At 36.8% G+C, this 16,532-nt stretch overlaps 1 protein-coding gene across 1 annotated transcript in view; it reads right to left on the minus strand.

Annotated features, from left to right (window-relative positions):
- The window catches only part of CCDC171 (coiled-coil domain containing 171), a 182,778-nt gene that overhangs the window by 98,738 nt on the left and 67,508 nt on the right, over positions 1 to 16,532 (minus strand). Inside the window, exons 16-20 of the mRNA XM_030969447.1 lie at positions 10,732 to 11,236; positions 9,877 to 9,993; positions 4,755 to 4,981; positions 3,903 to 4,082; positions 2,043 to 2,228 (exon numbers count right to left, since the gene is read on the minus strand). Of these exons, the coding sequence (XP_030825307.1) occupies positions 2,043 to 2,228; positions 3,903 to 4,082; positions 4,755 to 4,981; positions 9,877 to 9,993; positions 10,732 to 11,236 (1,215 nt within the window). The remainder of the gene's footprint in view (positions 1 to 2,042; positions 2,229 to 3,902; positions 4,083 to 4,754; positions 4,982 to 9,876; positions 9,994 to 10,731; positions 11,237 to 16,532) is intronic.

Here is a 16,532-nt window from a genome sequence, read left to right on the forward strand (position 1 = left end):
ATTTAGGATGCATACATTATGAAATTGTATCTGCATGACTAAAAAAAAAAATCAAGGACCACAAGATATTTATCATGTTTTGACATGTTACCACAACCTTCTTGTCTCCTTTTTTGATTCAGTCACAGACACATGCCATTAAAACTAAATGCAATTTTGTGCTACATTTTGTAGCAAATATTATGAAGAAATTAAGATATATCAATTAATTTTCTAAGTTGAGGGACAGTACACAGCAACAAGCCTACAATTTAAATTTGGTTTGAAACTCCTCAATGGGAAGGACTGAGACTTACCAAGTAATAAACCAAACCAGTGTACCTGTCAGTAGTAAACTTTAGCCCTAAGGTTTATTTTGTCAATGTTCTTTGCCTCTATTCTATCACCTATATTATTACATTGCTTTGTATCTTGAAAGATTTCAGCAATAAACCAAGCATTTTACACTAAATTAAGTTGTTCCAGTAGCAAACAACTGTTAAAGAACTGCAGAATTAGGATGCATTTTAGGATCATGACTGTCTCAAAAAAAATTGTATGTAGCCTTCAATTAATAAAAACCAGAAGCTGTGAAAGTAATTCAGTATCCAATAATCTATGTAACTTATTTGTTTAAAAGTTCCTCCTATATTTTGATTGCCTGCAATTGACCTTTCTCTTCACAGTCTCTGAACAAATGAAAAGGTGTGTTTTAGACAAAGTAAAACATGTATTAATGTACAAAAAGTAGAAAGAAATGAAGATTTCAAATAGGATTTGTCTTCTACACCTTGCCTTCTTTATATTCCTAACAGCCATTTAAAAATCTCGAATCAAGCATTTCTCAAAGAAATCAAACACAAGACTAACATCTTATATATACACTGCAGTTATATGAGAAAGAAAATAGCAATAGTATTAACAAGCAACCTGACTGAAAACACTAGCTATTTATGAAGTGAAATACCTAAGACTAAAGAATTGTGAGGAAGAAAAAAAATACAGAAACCAACAGGTAAGTTGCAAATGTCACTGGCTTTTACCCTTAGTGAGGTAAGGCATTTTTAGTAAATAATAACACTAGTGAAAACACTCCTTAATAAATTTAACAACTTCCTTCAGCATCCTCCACTATACATCACTTGAAATCTCTGCTGCAACTCATCCTCTTTGACATCTACTTTCATTGTAATATTTTCAATATTTATGACATTCCTACTACTTTTGCAGCTGGAATCATTTTGGTTCTCCTCCTGCTTGACACTTCTTCTCTCAGAATTACAAGTGCTTGTATTTCTCAAAATACTCGTGAAGCAGTCCCTTTGCTCAGTTATCAATTCACAGAAGAATACTGGGAGATGAAAAGACAGTAGTAGGGCTGAAGAGCAGACACAAGCAGCAAAGCTTGCTTTAAAGAGAATGTAACTAAAAGCTGCCAAGCTCAGGTCACCACCCATTACTGGCTTGCCATCACAAAGTTTTCTCTCCTCCTATGTTAGATATCCACCTGGTTTCAAACCTCAAATACTCTCTCTGTTCCTTTGTTTGTCATCAGAGATTCTGATAACATCATCTTTTCCCTCATTACTCATTACACCTACAGAAAATTCTAAATTCTGATGAGAAAAGGATATCTCTCTCTATCGTCACCTTGCATATTCCAAACTGACAAATGCATTCTCCATCCTAAGATTATATTCAGGAAACAGACAATCCAGGTTTTAAAATATTATTTTGATCTCTATCAAAAATCAAAGTATTCCTGTACTTTTTCATTTATTTTTTCTATAAATTGCAAACATCTTGTGATAGATAGATCTGTCACTTATGTCCCCTATAAATTTCACACACTTCACGTATATTAGTGTACACCACTCAATTTCAGGAGCAGAAAAGTGATGTTATACATTGAAGAATCTTGAAAGTGTTTCTGAGTACCCTAAAATTTCAATGGGCTATGTAGTATGTGTGCATTTACATTTTATTTGCACAAGAATTATTACATTTGGCTTATTCACCAAAAAATAAATTTCAGGTGCCTAATTAGTGCCTAATCATCTTACCTTTACAGATTCACTTAAGACTTGGGTTCTATCTGCTTCTTCACTGGATTGCAATTCCAGTTTATTATTTAACTCCTGTAGTTGTTGTGCTTGTTCATTCAAAAGCAATTGTGCCTGATGTTCCCGATGTAATGCATTATTTAATTCTTCACATACACTTTCAAACCTCTCATGGGTGATTAATTTCTGATAAGAAAAATAAATTGTGTTTGATTATGTAACTATACTTACCTGTTTACATACTTGACTTCCCAAGTTCCACTTGGGAGCATATTAAATTCTAAAACAAAAGCATGGTAAAGGTTATTATTTATTTAGGTTTTTTAACTCAAAGACGGACCACCAAGTAATGAAATGGCCAGACAACTTTATTCACTGTATTTTTTCAAAACAGCATTCAGACTACTGTAAACAGTACGCATTTGCTATTCTATTCAAATTAACACCCTAGATTGCTAAGAACCAATATTTAGAAGGAAATATGCAGAAATGTCCCACATTTTAGTGCATATCTTGTTAATCCTTGTAAACGTCTTCCTGAACTCCTTCTCCCTTTCCAAAAGTGTTCCAGAAAGACAAAATAGTTCTTCAAGGAAAATCACTGTCAACACTTGAATGGCAATCTAAACTGTGATAATTTCTTCCAATTTTCCCAGAACTGCAAGCATTAAAACCCAGTATGAGCAAAACTGAAGATAAGCAGATACAATTTTGTCTGTTTGAGTAAAAAAACCCAATATTTTACCAGCTGGGAACAGGAAGAAGAATGGATTTGACACTATTTGTTAAATGCTCTCTGCTTGGAAGTATCTTGATTGGGACACACTGACGAGTCTACCAACTATGCTTCAGAATCAGGTCACAGCTACAGAAAACACAGTGTTTTCTGAGCCACAGGTGTTTTAGTTGTACAGTGTACCTGTTGAGCATGTATTCATTAACCATTCTTAATTCTTAACCATAAACTATCTCAAATAGTTCAAACATATGTTCAATTCTGAATGCAACCCACAAGAAATAAGCATAGTAGGAAAGGTGCTTAGTGAACGTCCAGCATGCTAAAGCAAGACAAGTTTCTTCCCCTCCAAGGGCTGAAGACACAGTTCTGTACATATGACAGGGGTCTGACTGAGAACCCATCAAATGGCATCACCCCTCAATTACCATGTCCATTAGTCACAATACTGTGGTTTCAAGCAGTTAAGGAACCTTTTTTTTGTGTCTTCTTGCTCCTGTTGGACAATCTATTTACAGGCTAGCGAATGCATTGTGTTTATGTAAATCAATCAGTGACAGCTAGGAGTCAGAGGAATTTGGTGCATATATGCTAGCAGGAATGTAGAAGAGGGCCTTTTTTTTCTCTTCCATAAACTTAGTCCTTCAGAGGAACGCCACACCAAAATTTGCATTGACTAGCTCAGGGCGTAACCCAGCATCAAAGATACAGTAAAATGTCTATCATAATATTCAGCAATATCCACACAGAGTTTATACTTCTTGAAGTTCTCATGAACATACTTATTCAATACCCTCATGGCATCTGACTTTAATCTGCTGAAATGAGATCTATAAATGTTTTTGGGGTACATAAATCACATCAACATTTTCAACATACAGAAGAAAACCTGGTTGCTGAAGACCAAACATATAATTTACAAGAGCACCTCATTCTACAAATCAAAAAGAAACTTTTGGGAAGGGAAGCCTTTCTAAACACATCTGACTTCTAGTTTAGTGACACTTACAATGCAAATCTTCTGGAAAATTCTTTTAATATTAGAATGATTTTATACTTATTTTTCAAAAGAACACACACAAATATGTCTTATAAGCAGTCACCTCTAAATCAAATATACTTACTTGCTTAAGCATATTTAATTGCTCTTGCAGCCTCTGTGCTTTGTCTGCTTCTTTTTTTATCTCACTGAAATTCGATTTGAATTCTGCAAGTTGTAGGCGCAGTGAGAGGCGTTCCACTTCTGCTGTATGAAGTCTTTGTGTAAATTCAAATATTTGCTTCTCCAAGGATTCTATGTTTTTCTGTTAATAACCAGAAACAAATTTATGTGCTTTAACATGAACTATTTTATCAATAAGAGTCACATGTAATACGCAAGCAAATTGGAGAAAGCTCTCATTTTGTCCATCATGTCTAATATGCACGAGTGCAAAACAGTGAACTTGTTTCACCTTCGTACTCTTGAGGGTAACTGAAAATTCTGTTTTCAAGGAAGTACTATTTCAATGTAAGGCCCACAATAAAAGACCAATTATTTCAGGTTTCTCCCTTCCCTCTGATTATAAGGAAGAAGGCTATCTTTACTGAAAGACAGAACACAAAGCACGAGAAAACAGAAACACCACCCCCAACCCCCCCAAAAAAGAAACCACAACAAAAAAACAACTCTGTAACATTTAATTGAAGCCAAAAGCAAGTTAGTTCTTACAAAGCAAATAGAACTTTGAAAGAATTTGAAAAACACTTTTTCTTGGATACATCAGATCTCTTCTTAAAATTCTTTGACATAAGAGAAAAAATACATTCATGCTCTAATGCTTCTGGGTGTTGGGAATCTGATGTCTACATAGTTGACTTCAATGTAAGAGTCTCATAAACTGAAACAAAATTATGGTACTACCAAGAGAGCTTCATCCTAACACTTAGGCCATGAACCTACTGCTTACATAAGGTAGGACTATAATTATGCATACCATACTGGATACTCTGTCACACAGTCCAACTTGCAGGGCCTGGGTATTTATTTTATTGAGTCCATGAGCCAGGCTCTGTACCAAGGAGTCTTTCTCCAGATAAGTAATGTACTTGCAGTGGTCTAATGGAACCGTCTCCATTATAACATTCAGCTTGTCCATAAGTTTTGAAAACGAATTCCTGGCTGCACTTAACAGTAACTTTCCAGAAAGCCAGGACTTTGTACCTTAAAAAAAAAAACAACAAAAAAAACCAAAGACAAACAAAACCCCCAAACAAACAGTCAAACAAAAAAACCCTACAAAACAACAAAATCCAAACCAAAACACAGAAAAGAGACATCAAGTAGGTTATTAGTTTCAGTTTCTTTCAGTGAAAGAAACCACAATAAAGAAATAAAGAACATCTTAAAGATACTCAATAGAAATTTTCCATTTAGGACTGGAAGATTGAGTTCAAAGGAATATCTCAGAGAGAGACTTTACGACAAATTGTGTATTTAGCAATGAAAATTCTAATCCTATCAATCTACAAATGGGAGGGTAGAATAAGATTCTAAAGAACAGGATTTCTTTGTCACAGACTACTTGTCCAGTTGTTAACATGTTCCCCAATACCATCCTTTCTAAAGACTTTAGTATTCTAATTTTGTAATTCAGAAAACATGCAAGATGAATGCAAGCAAATGGAAGTCAGGTCAAATAAGTCAGAAGTAATAGCACATGGTAAAACACTTTATTGTAATATTTACAATGCAAATTTCTGAGGGTTTCCTGATTTTTCCTGCCTCCCCTCTACAGATATCTAAATCATTTGCTGTTCAAAATTAGTGAGGCTTGGTACCTTAATGCCATACTATTTATATTCTGAGACAAGAGAATATAATTTACCTTATTCCAAGGCAATTAAAATTTTACAGCTACAATTACGTATTTCCCCACAGGATTTTGGTAATCATCCTTCTCATATAATGGACTTAAGGCCCCAGCACACCCAACATGTCCTGCTTCCTGCTAGATTCGTCAGGTCTGTAATTAATAATTGTGTTTAATGTTGATAAATAAAATTGTCAGTGCTCCTTCCACTAATTGGTATTCCAGATAACAGTTAATAGGTTTATTTATGCCTTAATAAAAGTCTTGTAATTTAGTTTTCCCTCTGCTAGGCAGGTCTTAATCTGTCATTACTTGTCTTATGATACTATCAGTGTAAGATGACAAGCATGGAAGAGCTTATTTACATTCAGTAGTACAGGAGATCTCCTGTTGCTGAAGTGAAGTAAAATATTTGCTTAAGAGTATAAACAGAAAAAAATAACCCTGGCTTAAGTTAAAGAATTTTTGTTTATAGACTGTGAAGGAAAAAACCAGAGGTACAAAGCAAACAGAACATGATTATTGATGTATTTTTATTACAAATCTCATTGTAAAGAAGATCATTTACATGTGACGTTGCAATAACAAAAAAAGCACATGATAAAATCAAATATTTTATTTTTAAAGCCATTCTCCTGCTCAGTTTTGAAATAGCACCACTCCAATGACTCCAGTGCTTAACTGGAGTATCATTTTTGAGTACATGCTCTCCATAACCTCAGTGACACCTTTTAAGTTAAAAATTTGATGAGGCATTTTTATCTTGCACTTCAACTAACTAAACATCCTTTGCAATTAAAAAAAAAATATTCTTTTCATATCCAGAAAAAACTGCTATTGCAATTCTCCAGTCAGAATGCATTCACTAGTTGAATGTTTAGTTAAATTAACCGAAAATTAAAACTAGAACATTTTTATGGCCTTCCATGTAAGATGATGCCAAAACCTTCTCAAAAACTGTCCTTTGCCAGGATTTTTGGTATATATAGAATAAAGGAGCTCAATGAGCTACTGTTCCTTCAGTTTTCCCAGTATTTCCACTTGCTATCTCAGGTTTATGAGATATTGTTTGCCTGTCAGAAGCACATGTTGTTTCTCCATATGTGCAGTACCTAGCATGGCAGCCCTTTCCCTATGCCTAGAATCTCATATTTAACCATATCAAAAGTAAATTTAAAATAATAATGCAGACAAATGTGTTGTAGCATTTTCAAATGATCATTCCACTTCCCAACAAGCACACCCCTCAACCAGTACAGTTCAACACATCACAGAATCACAGAATCACCAGGTTGAAAGAGACCTTAAAGATCATCAAGTCCAACCTGTGCCCTAACACCCTAACTAAACCATGGCACTGAGTGCCACATCCAGTCTTTTTTTGAACACATCCAGGGATGGGGATTCCACCACCTCCCCAGGCAGGCCATTCCAATATTTTATCACTCATTCTGTGAAAAACTTCTTCCTAATATACAACCTATATTTTCCCTGACACAGCTTGATCACAGCTTAAGGCATTTTCTTGGGATAACAATAAATAGTCATGTCCTCCATTATTTTTATGAAGAGTAGCTTAGACTAAATAGACAGAAATATTTTGAAGGAAGTTACTAATTGCTTTGAAAGATAAAATGAAAATATAAATCAATTCCACAAGGAACTGTATCTATAATAACTGAGAGGAGAATAGACTGTTTAAGTATAAATATATCTATATCTCAAGTACCTGCCATGAAGGATGAAAGAATTACAATAAAAATTAAATTATGTATTAAATTATGTACTTTATGATGTGTCTAAGAAATTATTAACACAAATACAGGTATACAACAAAGCAATTAAGCTTTACATTAAGTAAATGAAAAAAAAGCGTCACATATTACTTCACTGAAAGATGAAAAAACAATTCTTGTTTATTCTGTTTTGGTGAAATTGAACACCAGTCAGTAGATTTAACTTTGTACTATGCAAGACTTAAATATTCATGAACATATTTGTAGTGAAAACTTTGGCTGTTACGTCTGTGGTTTATGACAGTACAGATTTTGTTCAAACAAACCTAAAATCTAACTTTACAAAAAAACCCAAAGCAAACAAAAAAACCTCCAACACTGCAATAAATTTTCATTGAAACTGAAGCAAAGAGATAATTCCAAGGCATGCTGGAATGAGATCCAAACTAACTAACACTGTGAAGGGAAATGATCATCAATGTCAAAACAGAACCACTTATTTAAAAGACTGAGAAAGGTGCCTCAAATGGTTCCCCAAAACCTAGCCATTTTTAAACATAATTTCTAAGACACTGAATCATTCCATCTTCATGATCCAGACAGCATCTTCTTGTAGCACTCTCTCCTGTGACATATAGTCTAATCCAGAACTGCCATTATTGAAAGACATGAAAGGATTGCCTATTTATAATTTTTTAAGAAATTCAACATAATTGAAGTCAGTTTGAAGATTTAAGTTCTACTTAAAATATTACTAATAGAACATAACGTAATTTTCTAAGTGTGGAAGCTTTCAAATATATTCCTTCAGAGCCTAATTACTGTAACACTTCTGGAAATTTCATATCAAACTTTAAATTATTTATTACTATTTTTTGACCCAAAAATTCTTAGGAGACTTGATCTCATGAGCAACAGAATTCCAAGTAATACATGAGCAGATAGACCTTGAGGTTCTGTGGAAATTACTTAAATAGACATAAGATATTAAAGAATCACCAAACTGACTATGGTCATAACATTCCCAGTATGGCTCTTCCTAATTCTCAAAATCAAGCCTGTGTTGAGTGCGGAGATATCTAGTAAATAGAGACCAGCAGAATTCCCATATTGTTCAAACTGCCAAAATATCATGATGTTTAAGATATTCTAATCAGTCACTTGAGCAGATTCATGCTGCTGCTCCATTTCTCTCAATTCTTCTTCAATTTGCTGTTCCTACACAATACTCTGTACACAGGAACACTTGCAGTATAAACCCTGTAAATACTCTGAAATACAGTTCAAATTTTGCTTTGTAAGGATATAAAGTTAAGTTACTGAAAACAGGATGACCAAAGAAGAGAGCTCTGAAACTGAATCAAAACACTTTTGTTTCAATGTCTTCTGGGATCGGTTTGTTATTTAGGCTTCTGGGAAATGAATCATCTTATCCCTGTCCTCCTACGTCCATTTATTCATATAAATTATCTCTCCTTAAACATCCTTTATTCTGTGACAGAAGTGTTGGTATTTTAAAACTACAAGTTACTGAAGAACTAAGGATGGCAGCAATGCAGAGAACCAAGCAAACTCTTAGGTCAGTTCTCACTGCAAATAAATTAAGGAAAATAGTTAACAGCTGGGAATCATGAGGTGATATTTCCAGAGACTGACACTACAATTTTTCATAGGCATTGTAGAATTCTATACAAGCAGAGACTGAGAAAATTAGGAAATCTAGACACAAACCTAATTAAACATAAACTTAGAGAGGGAACACTGCAGAGACATAAAATAAGGACTGCCATGCATTGTATAAACTGAGAGCATTTTATTTCTCTCTCCAAAACTGTAAGATAGCAAATAAAGCACATGAAAATATTATCCATGAAATTCACTGTTTTCTAGATTTGGAACTACTAAATTCATATAATATAAAACACGGTATGAAATTATTTTCTTTCAGTCAGCAGCTGTAATGTCCCAAGTTGAAGACGTGTCAGTTTTAGAGCCTGCACTTAAGAAATACACAAATCAAATAAAAACAAAACTACATAGATTTTCTCCATAGAAAAAATATTAGGTTGAGCTCCAGGAAAACACTTCTTGAATATTAGACCAGATGAAGAAGATAACTGGGAACCTTTTAAGAGTTACTTCAAGGTTCCTAGAAGAGCCCTGTAAGAGTTACTTAATTTAAAAGCTTAGCCTAAAAACTAGGTTTTAAAAACAGGTTAGCCAAATATCTATTTGTGTGGTTTAGATTATTTTTAATATCTCACAGTCAAACAGGCAGAATGGTATAAATGCTTTCTAAAAGCACTCTCCAGCCTTCTGTTCCCATGACTCTATATACCAGAAGGATAAAGTATCACATCACCAATAAAGAAAATTCAATCTGTTCCATCAATACAGCTCTTAGGAGATTTGATCCAGAATAGTTTAAATAAATCCTAAAAATTGAGATGATGTAACCACCCTGATTATTTTTTTAAGGTTCAACTACAAGAATATACTTTTAAAATTACCTGGTTTGTTGACAACATCCTGCAATTCTGTGACAGAACTGATTATTGCAGCAAGGAGGTTGGAACTAGCAAACCAGCTGAGTGCTTCCACACAGTCAATTTCTTCATCTTCACAACCTATGGAGGAGAATTGTAGCTAGCAATACAACTGAATAACTTAGATGAGGCACACTACTTTCAGAAATTGACTAAAGCTAAAAGTACATAAGCCACAGACTATTTTCAGGACAATTTAGACTGTATTAAATATGCTTCCACTAGCACTAAACCAGAAAAATAGATGAATCTTCTAGTTTCAAAAACTTTTTTATGCCATTTTTCCTTGTACAGCTATACATAAGCTGGTTTGGTAACAGAAGGGGACTAAGAGGATATGTATTTCCTCTAAAGGAAATCCAGAAATCTTACATTAATATTTTACCTGAATCAGTAAGAAACGTTTTTGCACTTTTCAGTAGGAAATAAGTACTACAAGTTATTACTAAAAGAATACACATTCTCAGAAAATAATGTTGGTGGCAAATGATATAGGAACATTTCAAGAAATTTATCACATAGACCAGATGCAGTAGGACCTAGTTCTGAAATCTACAATGCAAATATTGAGAATATCAAACCATGGGAGCTCATGTGTGTAGTTACAACTTTACTTGCATTGCGAAACAGACTAAGCATTTCCTTATAGGGGAAATTACATTTATCAAGTTATCTAGAAGTTCCAAATTCAGAAATTACATTTGTTAAAATGTCATTAAATTTATACTTACACTCTATTATAAATAATATTACTATATGTTATTCACTAGCTATGTCTTTTGACACAACATTTATCGAAGAAGAAAAAAATCAGCTTACTTAACAGATTACGCTTGCCTTTGGATTCTCCTACACAAACTGGAATACCAATGCCTTCTTTTAAGCCATTTGTCCAGGTGAAGAGGGAACTAGAAGACTGTGCTAAAACCTTAAGTCTGTTGGCTGCCAAAACTGCAATCACAGCTCTTCGGAATACATAAATCAGGCCTTGGGATTTTCTTCTCTTTACTTTTGCTTCATCTTGATTGTTTTCCTTATCATCAGAGAGAGCATGAACTAGGGTCCTAATCTTCTGGTTCACTAATTCATAAATGTTCGCCTGATCCTGGAGAAGGTCTTTTTGGGAACACATAGCCCTGAGTCTGCCGTACAGAGGATACAGGGCCCCTGCCAATAGTGCACAGGCTGCCAGGAGGGAGGAATGCTCCTTTTGAAACTGTGTTAACATCTTTTTCACAGAAATGTTTTCAAGAGCCAATTTCTCTTGACTTTTTTCAAGGACATAAATTTTTTTCTTATTTTTCTCTGCTACTTCTTGGTACTCCTGGGATAAGAGAAAAAAAAACACCAAACAAACAAACCCAGAAGAAATATTAACAAAAAGTTTTTTTACTTAACTAAATCATTTTTACCTAGACAAAAGATAAAAGAAAATACTTTCCTTTTTCTTCACATTCAAGTAACACACTAAAGGAACAAACATTATTAGTAATGATGATAAAACTATCTCTCCTAATAAATTGTTAAACAATGAAATACATGAAAACAAAGCAACAAAGTAAAGTTTGCACAATCTTCAGTTACAAATGGATTCCTAGTTTCTGATGATAACTCTTAGTACTCCAATAGCCTGCACCTGGTTGTCCACAATGCAGTTTTATCAGTTGGCTTAACAACAATTGCTTAGTAAGGAATTACATCCTCCAATTTAAGAAAGACCATTGCTTTACAAAGAAGAAATAAAGTTAGTATAAGGCAGAAGAAGAAAATAAGGAAGGCTCTGGAACATAAACGTAGACAGATTGGCAGCAGCTGGAAAAGGGGAAGTAAAGGTGATCTCTTAATTACTTTGTAATCAACCCCCTACTTATATATTCACAGATTAATTAGGTCTCATACAGAAGTGAGTTTTCAAAAGAACAGTGTAATACAGATGTTTTTATTTTGTCTAGCGCCATAATAGATTTTTTTAAGTTGCAGAACATTTTTTTTCCTCTAAATGCCCTGAAATAGGAAAAGAGGGAGATTTAAAATAGCAAGCTGGTATAGAGAAATTAAGATGGTAACAAGTCAGTAAATGCCAGGACTACAGTTAGAGGATGCAGACTGCAGTACTGGAATCAAGATGCTACACTGAGAGCTCTAAGTGACCTCAGAGACTTAAACTGGGTTCTTGATGCATAAAAGCCTGCTGTGATTGAAACAGTGACTTAATTTAAACAGGCTCCACCAGTATAGGGAGATAATAAATTTTAGGCACTGTTCACAAAGAATGTACAAACTCAAGTTAAATGCTAATACTTCAGCTACAACACATGGTGACAAAAAGGCAAACATGGATGCAACTACAAGTCCATATGATGATGAAAACTGAGGATTTTGCTAAGTTTCAGATGCCTCTCTTAGAGCTATAGACAATTTTGTTGAACATAGAGTGATATTATTCCTGTAGCAGTGGTCTAAAAAGGAGCAAACTGGTATTATCCAGCCATATTCTCCTGCATTCTATTTGGTACAGGTCCCAAACTATTAGTGAGCAAGGCACCCTAGTTTCTTTTACCTCCTCCATCAAGCACAAAAGGGAAAAAAATATACACAGCTATCCCTAGAATGAAAATAGAAGATTCCATGCTTCTATAGAGATGTACCCTAGTCAGTTCAAAATGTCTTTGACCAAATAAATATTTTATAATTTTTTTGGAAGGGAAAGAATTTGTAATGTTATTAAAATACTTCAAGTGATACAAAAATAGAGTAGGCCACTAAAAGATTTAATTTCAAAATGCAATTAACAGGCCACATATGTCACTTTACTATGCTGAAATAAAGTATGAACATGGACAATACTTTCAGTGCTACTGCATTATTTACAGTGTTTGATTTTTATAGATGAAAACCCTGATAGCATGACTGGAAGGAACTGAAAAGGTGAGCCAAATTTAGAAAACAGCCTATGGTTTCTGGCCATCACAGGTGAAAGGCCAATATCTAAGTAAACAAACTGTGATCCCTACAGGGTTTTTGGACAGCAATACCAATATTCAGTGCTCTTGCTAATTAAGGCTCTTTTTTAATGCTTTTTGTGATATGGTAATATGCAAAAGTAAATAAAACAACCTTTGACTTCAGAAATGTAAGTTTTGCAAGAAGATAGACCTTCTTTCTTTTACTGGCTAATAATTTCTTTTGCTACACCAGACACTGTTTCTAGAGTTTTCTTTAAAGCTTAAAAGTACGGTTCTTGAAAGAGACGTGGACTTTTCTTCCTAAACATTGGCAAGCTGGTTTCCTTTAGTGTTTGAGCTTTGGGGGCATCTCACTGAGTTGCAGAGCTCTATCAATTCCAAGAAACCTTAACAAAAAATCAGGTGCTACTAGCAAAACGATTTTATCCTACTTCTTACTACACGCTTAGCCTTTATTCTGGCATGGAAACAGAACTGAAAACTAGAAATATAATGACACAGAGACTTCAAAAGGTTTTTCTTTTGGAGAGCTGAGCATAGATGGCAGTAGAGGAGAGAGGGACCACCCCCACATGCACTAAAGCTGCCCCTAGGGAGGGCAAGCAAGCAGGAACACAATGAACACAGAGGGCAAACAGCATGAAACATGAGCCAGAGCACCCTGACACTGTTTGCACACGCAGGGCAAGAGGAAGGGCACTGAGGCACTGCCAACTCAAGCTCTTAGCCCAGTTGGTGATCTTCACTCTCAGTGATTGAGCTGAGGTGTGGTGTTTGTTTGGACAAAAGTTACTTCCTCTGTGCACACCAGAAAGGATGGGGCAACCCAGATGGAGTGCCCATGAAACCATGCAGGAGTCTGGGTCTCAGACTTCAGGGAATTGTGGAGCCCAGCACTGCTCTCAGGGTAGCAGAGACAACAGCTGTGTGAAGTGTGATCAGGTGGATGACTTACAAAGCCTAATGCTGGAGCTGAGAGAAAAAGTAGAAAAACTAAGAAGAATTAGGGAGCCTGAGGAAGAGACTGAGTGGTGGAGCTGCATTCTACCACACCTCAAATGCACCCACTGTCCTCTTCAACTGAAGGAATGGATCCCCCACCCTCTCACCACCAGGCAGCATGGGACCTTAGAGACAGAGGTGAGTGGAAACAGATTTCTCCTTGTGGGGAGCAGGTGAATCTCCTCCCAAAATACTTATCTTCCCAGGTGCCCTTATAGAGCAGGTATGGGGCCCTGGAATCTCAGAATCATGGAAATGAGAATGTGGATGAAAGTCCATCTAGGCTGGACCGATTGTCTAGGATAGGACAGCCTGCTCCCTACATTTTGACCTTCTCAATTAAGAAAAAAGGAACGGCAGTAGTGACTCTCTTTTTAGAGGAATGAAGAGCCCAATATGCCAACCTAAATTAACCTATACAGAAGTATGTTGCCTCCATGTAGTCCCGATAAGAGACATCACCAACAAACTGCCCAGTGGTACAGCCAACTGATCACTACCCATTACCTGATTACCAGGTGGGTAGCAACAAAGTCCCAATAAAAAGGCTGTGAATGATCAAGCAGGACCTCAGGGACTTGGGATAACTGGTCAAGGGATCTGGAGCACAAGCTACGTTCTCTTCTCTCCTTCCAGGAGTGGGGAATGATGGGGCAAAACCCAGGAAAATCCCAGAGGAACATATGACTTCAAGGGTGGTGTTACCATCAGAATTTGTGGGGTTTTGATCATGGGTCAGTTTATATGATACTGAGTCTGCTGACAACAAATGAGATCCACCTAGCTCAAAGAAGGAAAAGGATCTTAGCAGAGTTCACTGAAAGAGCTTTAAACTGGATTTGAAGGGGGACAGGAACAAGGCCAGGCTCGACAGAGAAAAGGTGTGGGAAGGGGAGAACTACAGTGATCACCCAAGCAGCAAAAGGATGCTTAGGAGGGGATGCCTCCCGGGAGTACAAGAATCCAAAGACGTAACCAGAAGACAGACTGTGCACTCCCACTGGGTATACTGACACAATCAAATACTTCCATGGAGTGCTGTACACCAATGCACACAAAATGGGGAACAAAGAGGAGGAACTGGATATCTGTGTGATGTCAAAGGACTCTGACCTTTGCAATTAGAGATGTGGTGGAAGTGCTCATGTGACTGGAATGCTGTAATAAAGGAAATGCTATTTAGGAGAGGCAGACCAAGAAGGTGAGGTGGTGGAGTTACCCTCTCTTGAGGCAACACCTGGAATGTATAGATCTCTGTCTTGGGGTGGATGGTGAGTGAGTCAAGAGTTTATGGGTCAGGATAAAAAGGCAGATCAGTAGGGGTAACACTTGTGGGTGTTTGCTACAGGCCACCTGAGCAGCAGGAGAAAGTGGATGACATCTTCTACAGGCAGCACAAAGCAGCCTTAGAGTCACAGTTTTTGGTTCTTGTGGGGTACTTTAACTACCCCGACATCTGCTGCAGAACCAGCACCATGAAACACAAACAGCCCAAGAGAAGCAGTGATGACAACTTCCTGTCATAGGTAGTGGCGAATCCCACAAGGAATATTGTGCTGCTTGACCTCACACTAACAGGGAAGGCCTTGCTGGGGACGTGAAGGTTGGGAGTTCAGCATCAGGGGAGGAGGAAGCACAGCAGCAAATAAAATGGTAACCATGTTAGCTCAGGAGAGCTAACTTTAGTTTCTTTGGGGATCTTCTTGGAAGAATCTCACAGGAAGAGCCCCTTAAGGGAAGAGAGGTGCATGAGAGTTGGTTGATGTTCAAGGATAAGTTCCTCCAGGCTCAAGAACAACCCATCACGATGTGCAAGAAGTCAGGCAAAGAGATTAACAGACTTGCATGACCAAATGAAGAACTGCCATTACCCAGGCAGGAAAAACACAGGAGATGGGAAAAGGTCACTTAGAATGAAGATAGAGAGGTTATCAGAGTAAGTAGAAATGAGATAAGGAAGGTCAAGGTGCATCTGGAATTAAATGTGGACAAGCATGTCAAGGACAAGGGAGGTGATCCTGCCCCTCTACTCAGCCTTAGTGAGGCTACATCTGGAGTGCTTTGTCCAGTTCTGGGCTCCTCGTTACAAGAGAGACAAGGAGCTACTGGCACAGGTCCAACAGAGGGTGACAAAGGCACTGGAGCATCTTTCTTCAAATAGAATGAGGGACCTGGGTCTGTTCAGCCTCAAGAAGAAATGACTGAGAGGCAAACTCATATATATATTGTCTCTCACAACATCCTTGCAGGTAAGCTCAGGAAATGTGGGTCAGATGAATGGACCTTGGGGTGAATCAAGAACTGACAATTGCATAGCTTAGTGGCTTTGTACAGACACTGTCCTAATAGGGGAGCAAAAAATCCACATGGAATAATGATTTTCAAAGCTCAGGTTGATGTGAGAGCTGGAACCAGCCAGACACTAAAACATGTCTGCTGCAATAGGCTGTAAGTGCAACAAAGTTTTTTTTTAAAAAGACATCAGTGGTGGAAACCAGTCTGTGACACAGCCCCCAGCACCTCCTCCAAGAAGAGGCTCCAACAAAAAGGGGATATGCAGAATGCTCCCCTCCAACAAAAAGGGGATATACAGAATGTAGTCCTCATAGCTCCCTTCCACACTCCCCGTTCCCTCAAAAAACCTGATCAGTG

Source organism: Camarhynchus parvulus, chromosome Z (assembly GCF_901933205.1).
Source record: "Camarhynchus parvulus chromosome Z, STF_HiC, whole genome shotgun sequence".
NCBI classification, from domain to species: Eukaryota; Metazoa; Chordata; class Aves; order Passeriformes; family Thraupidae; genus Camarhynchus; species Camarhynchus parvulus.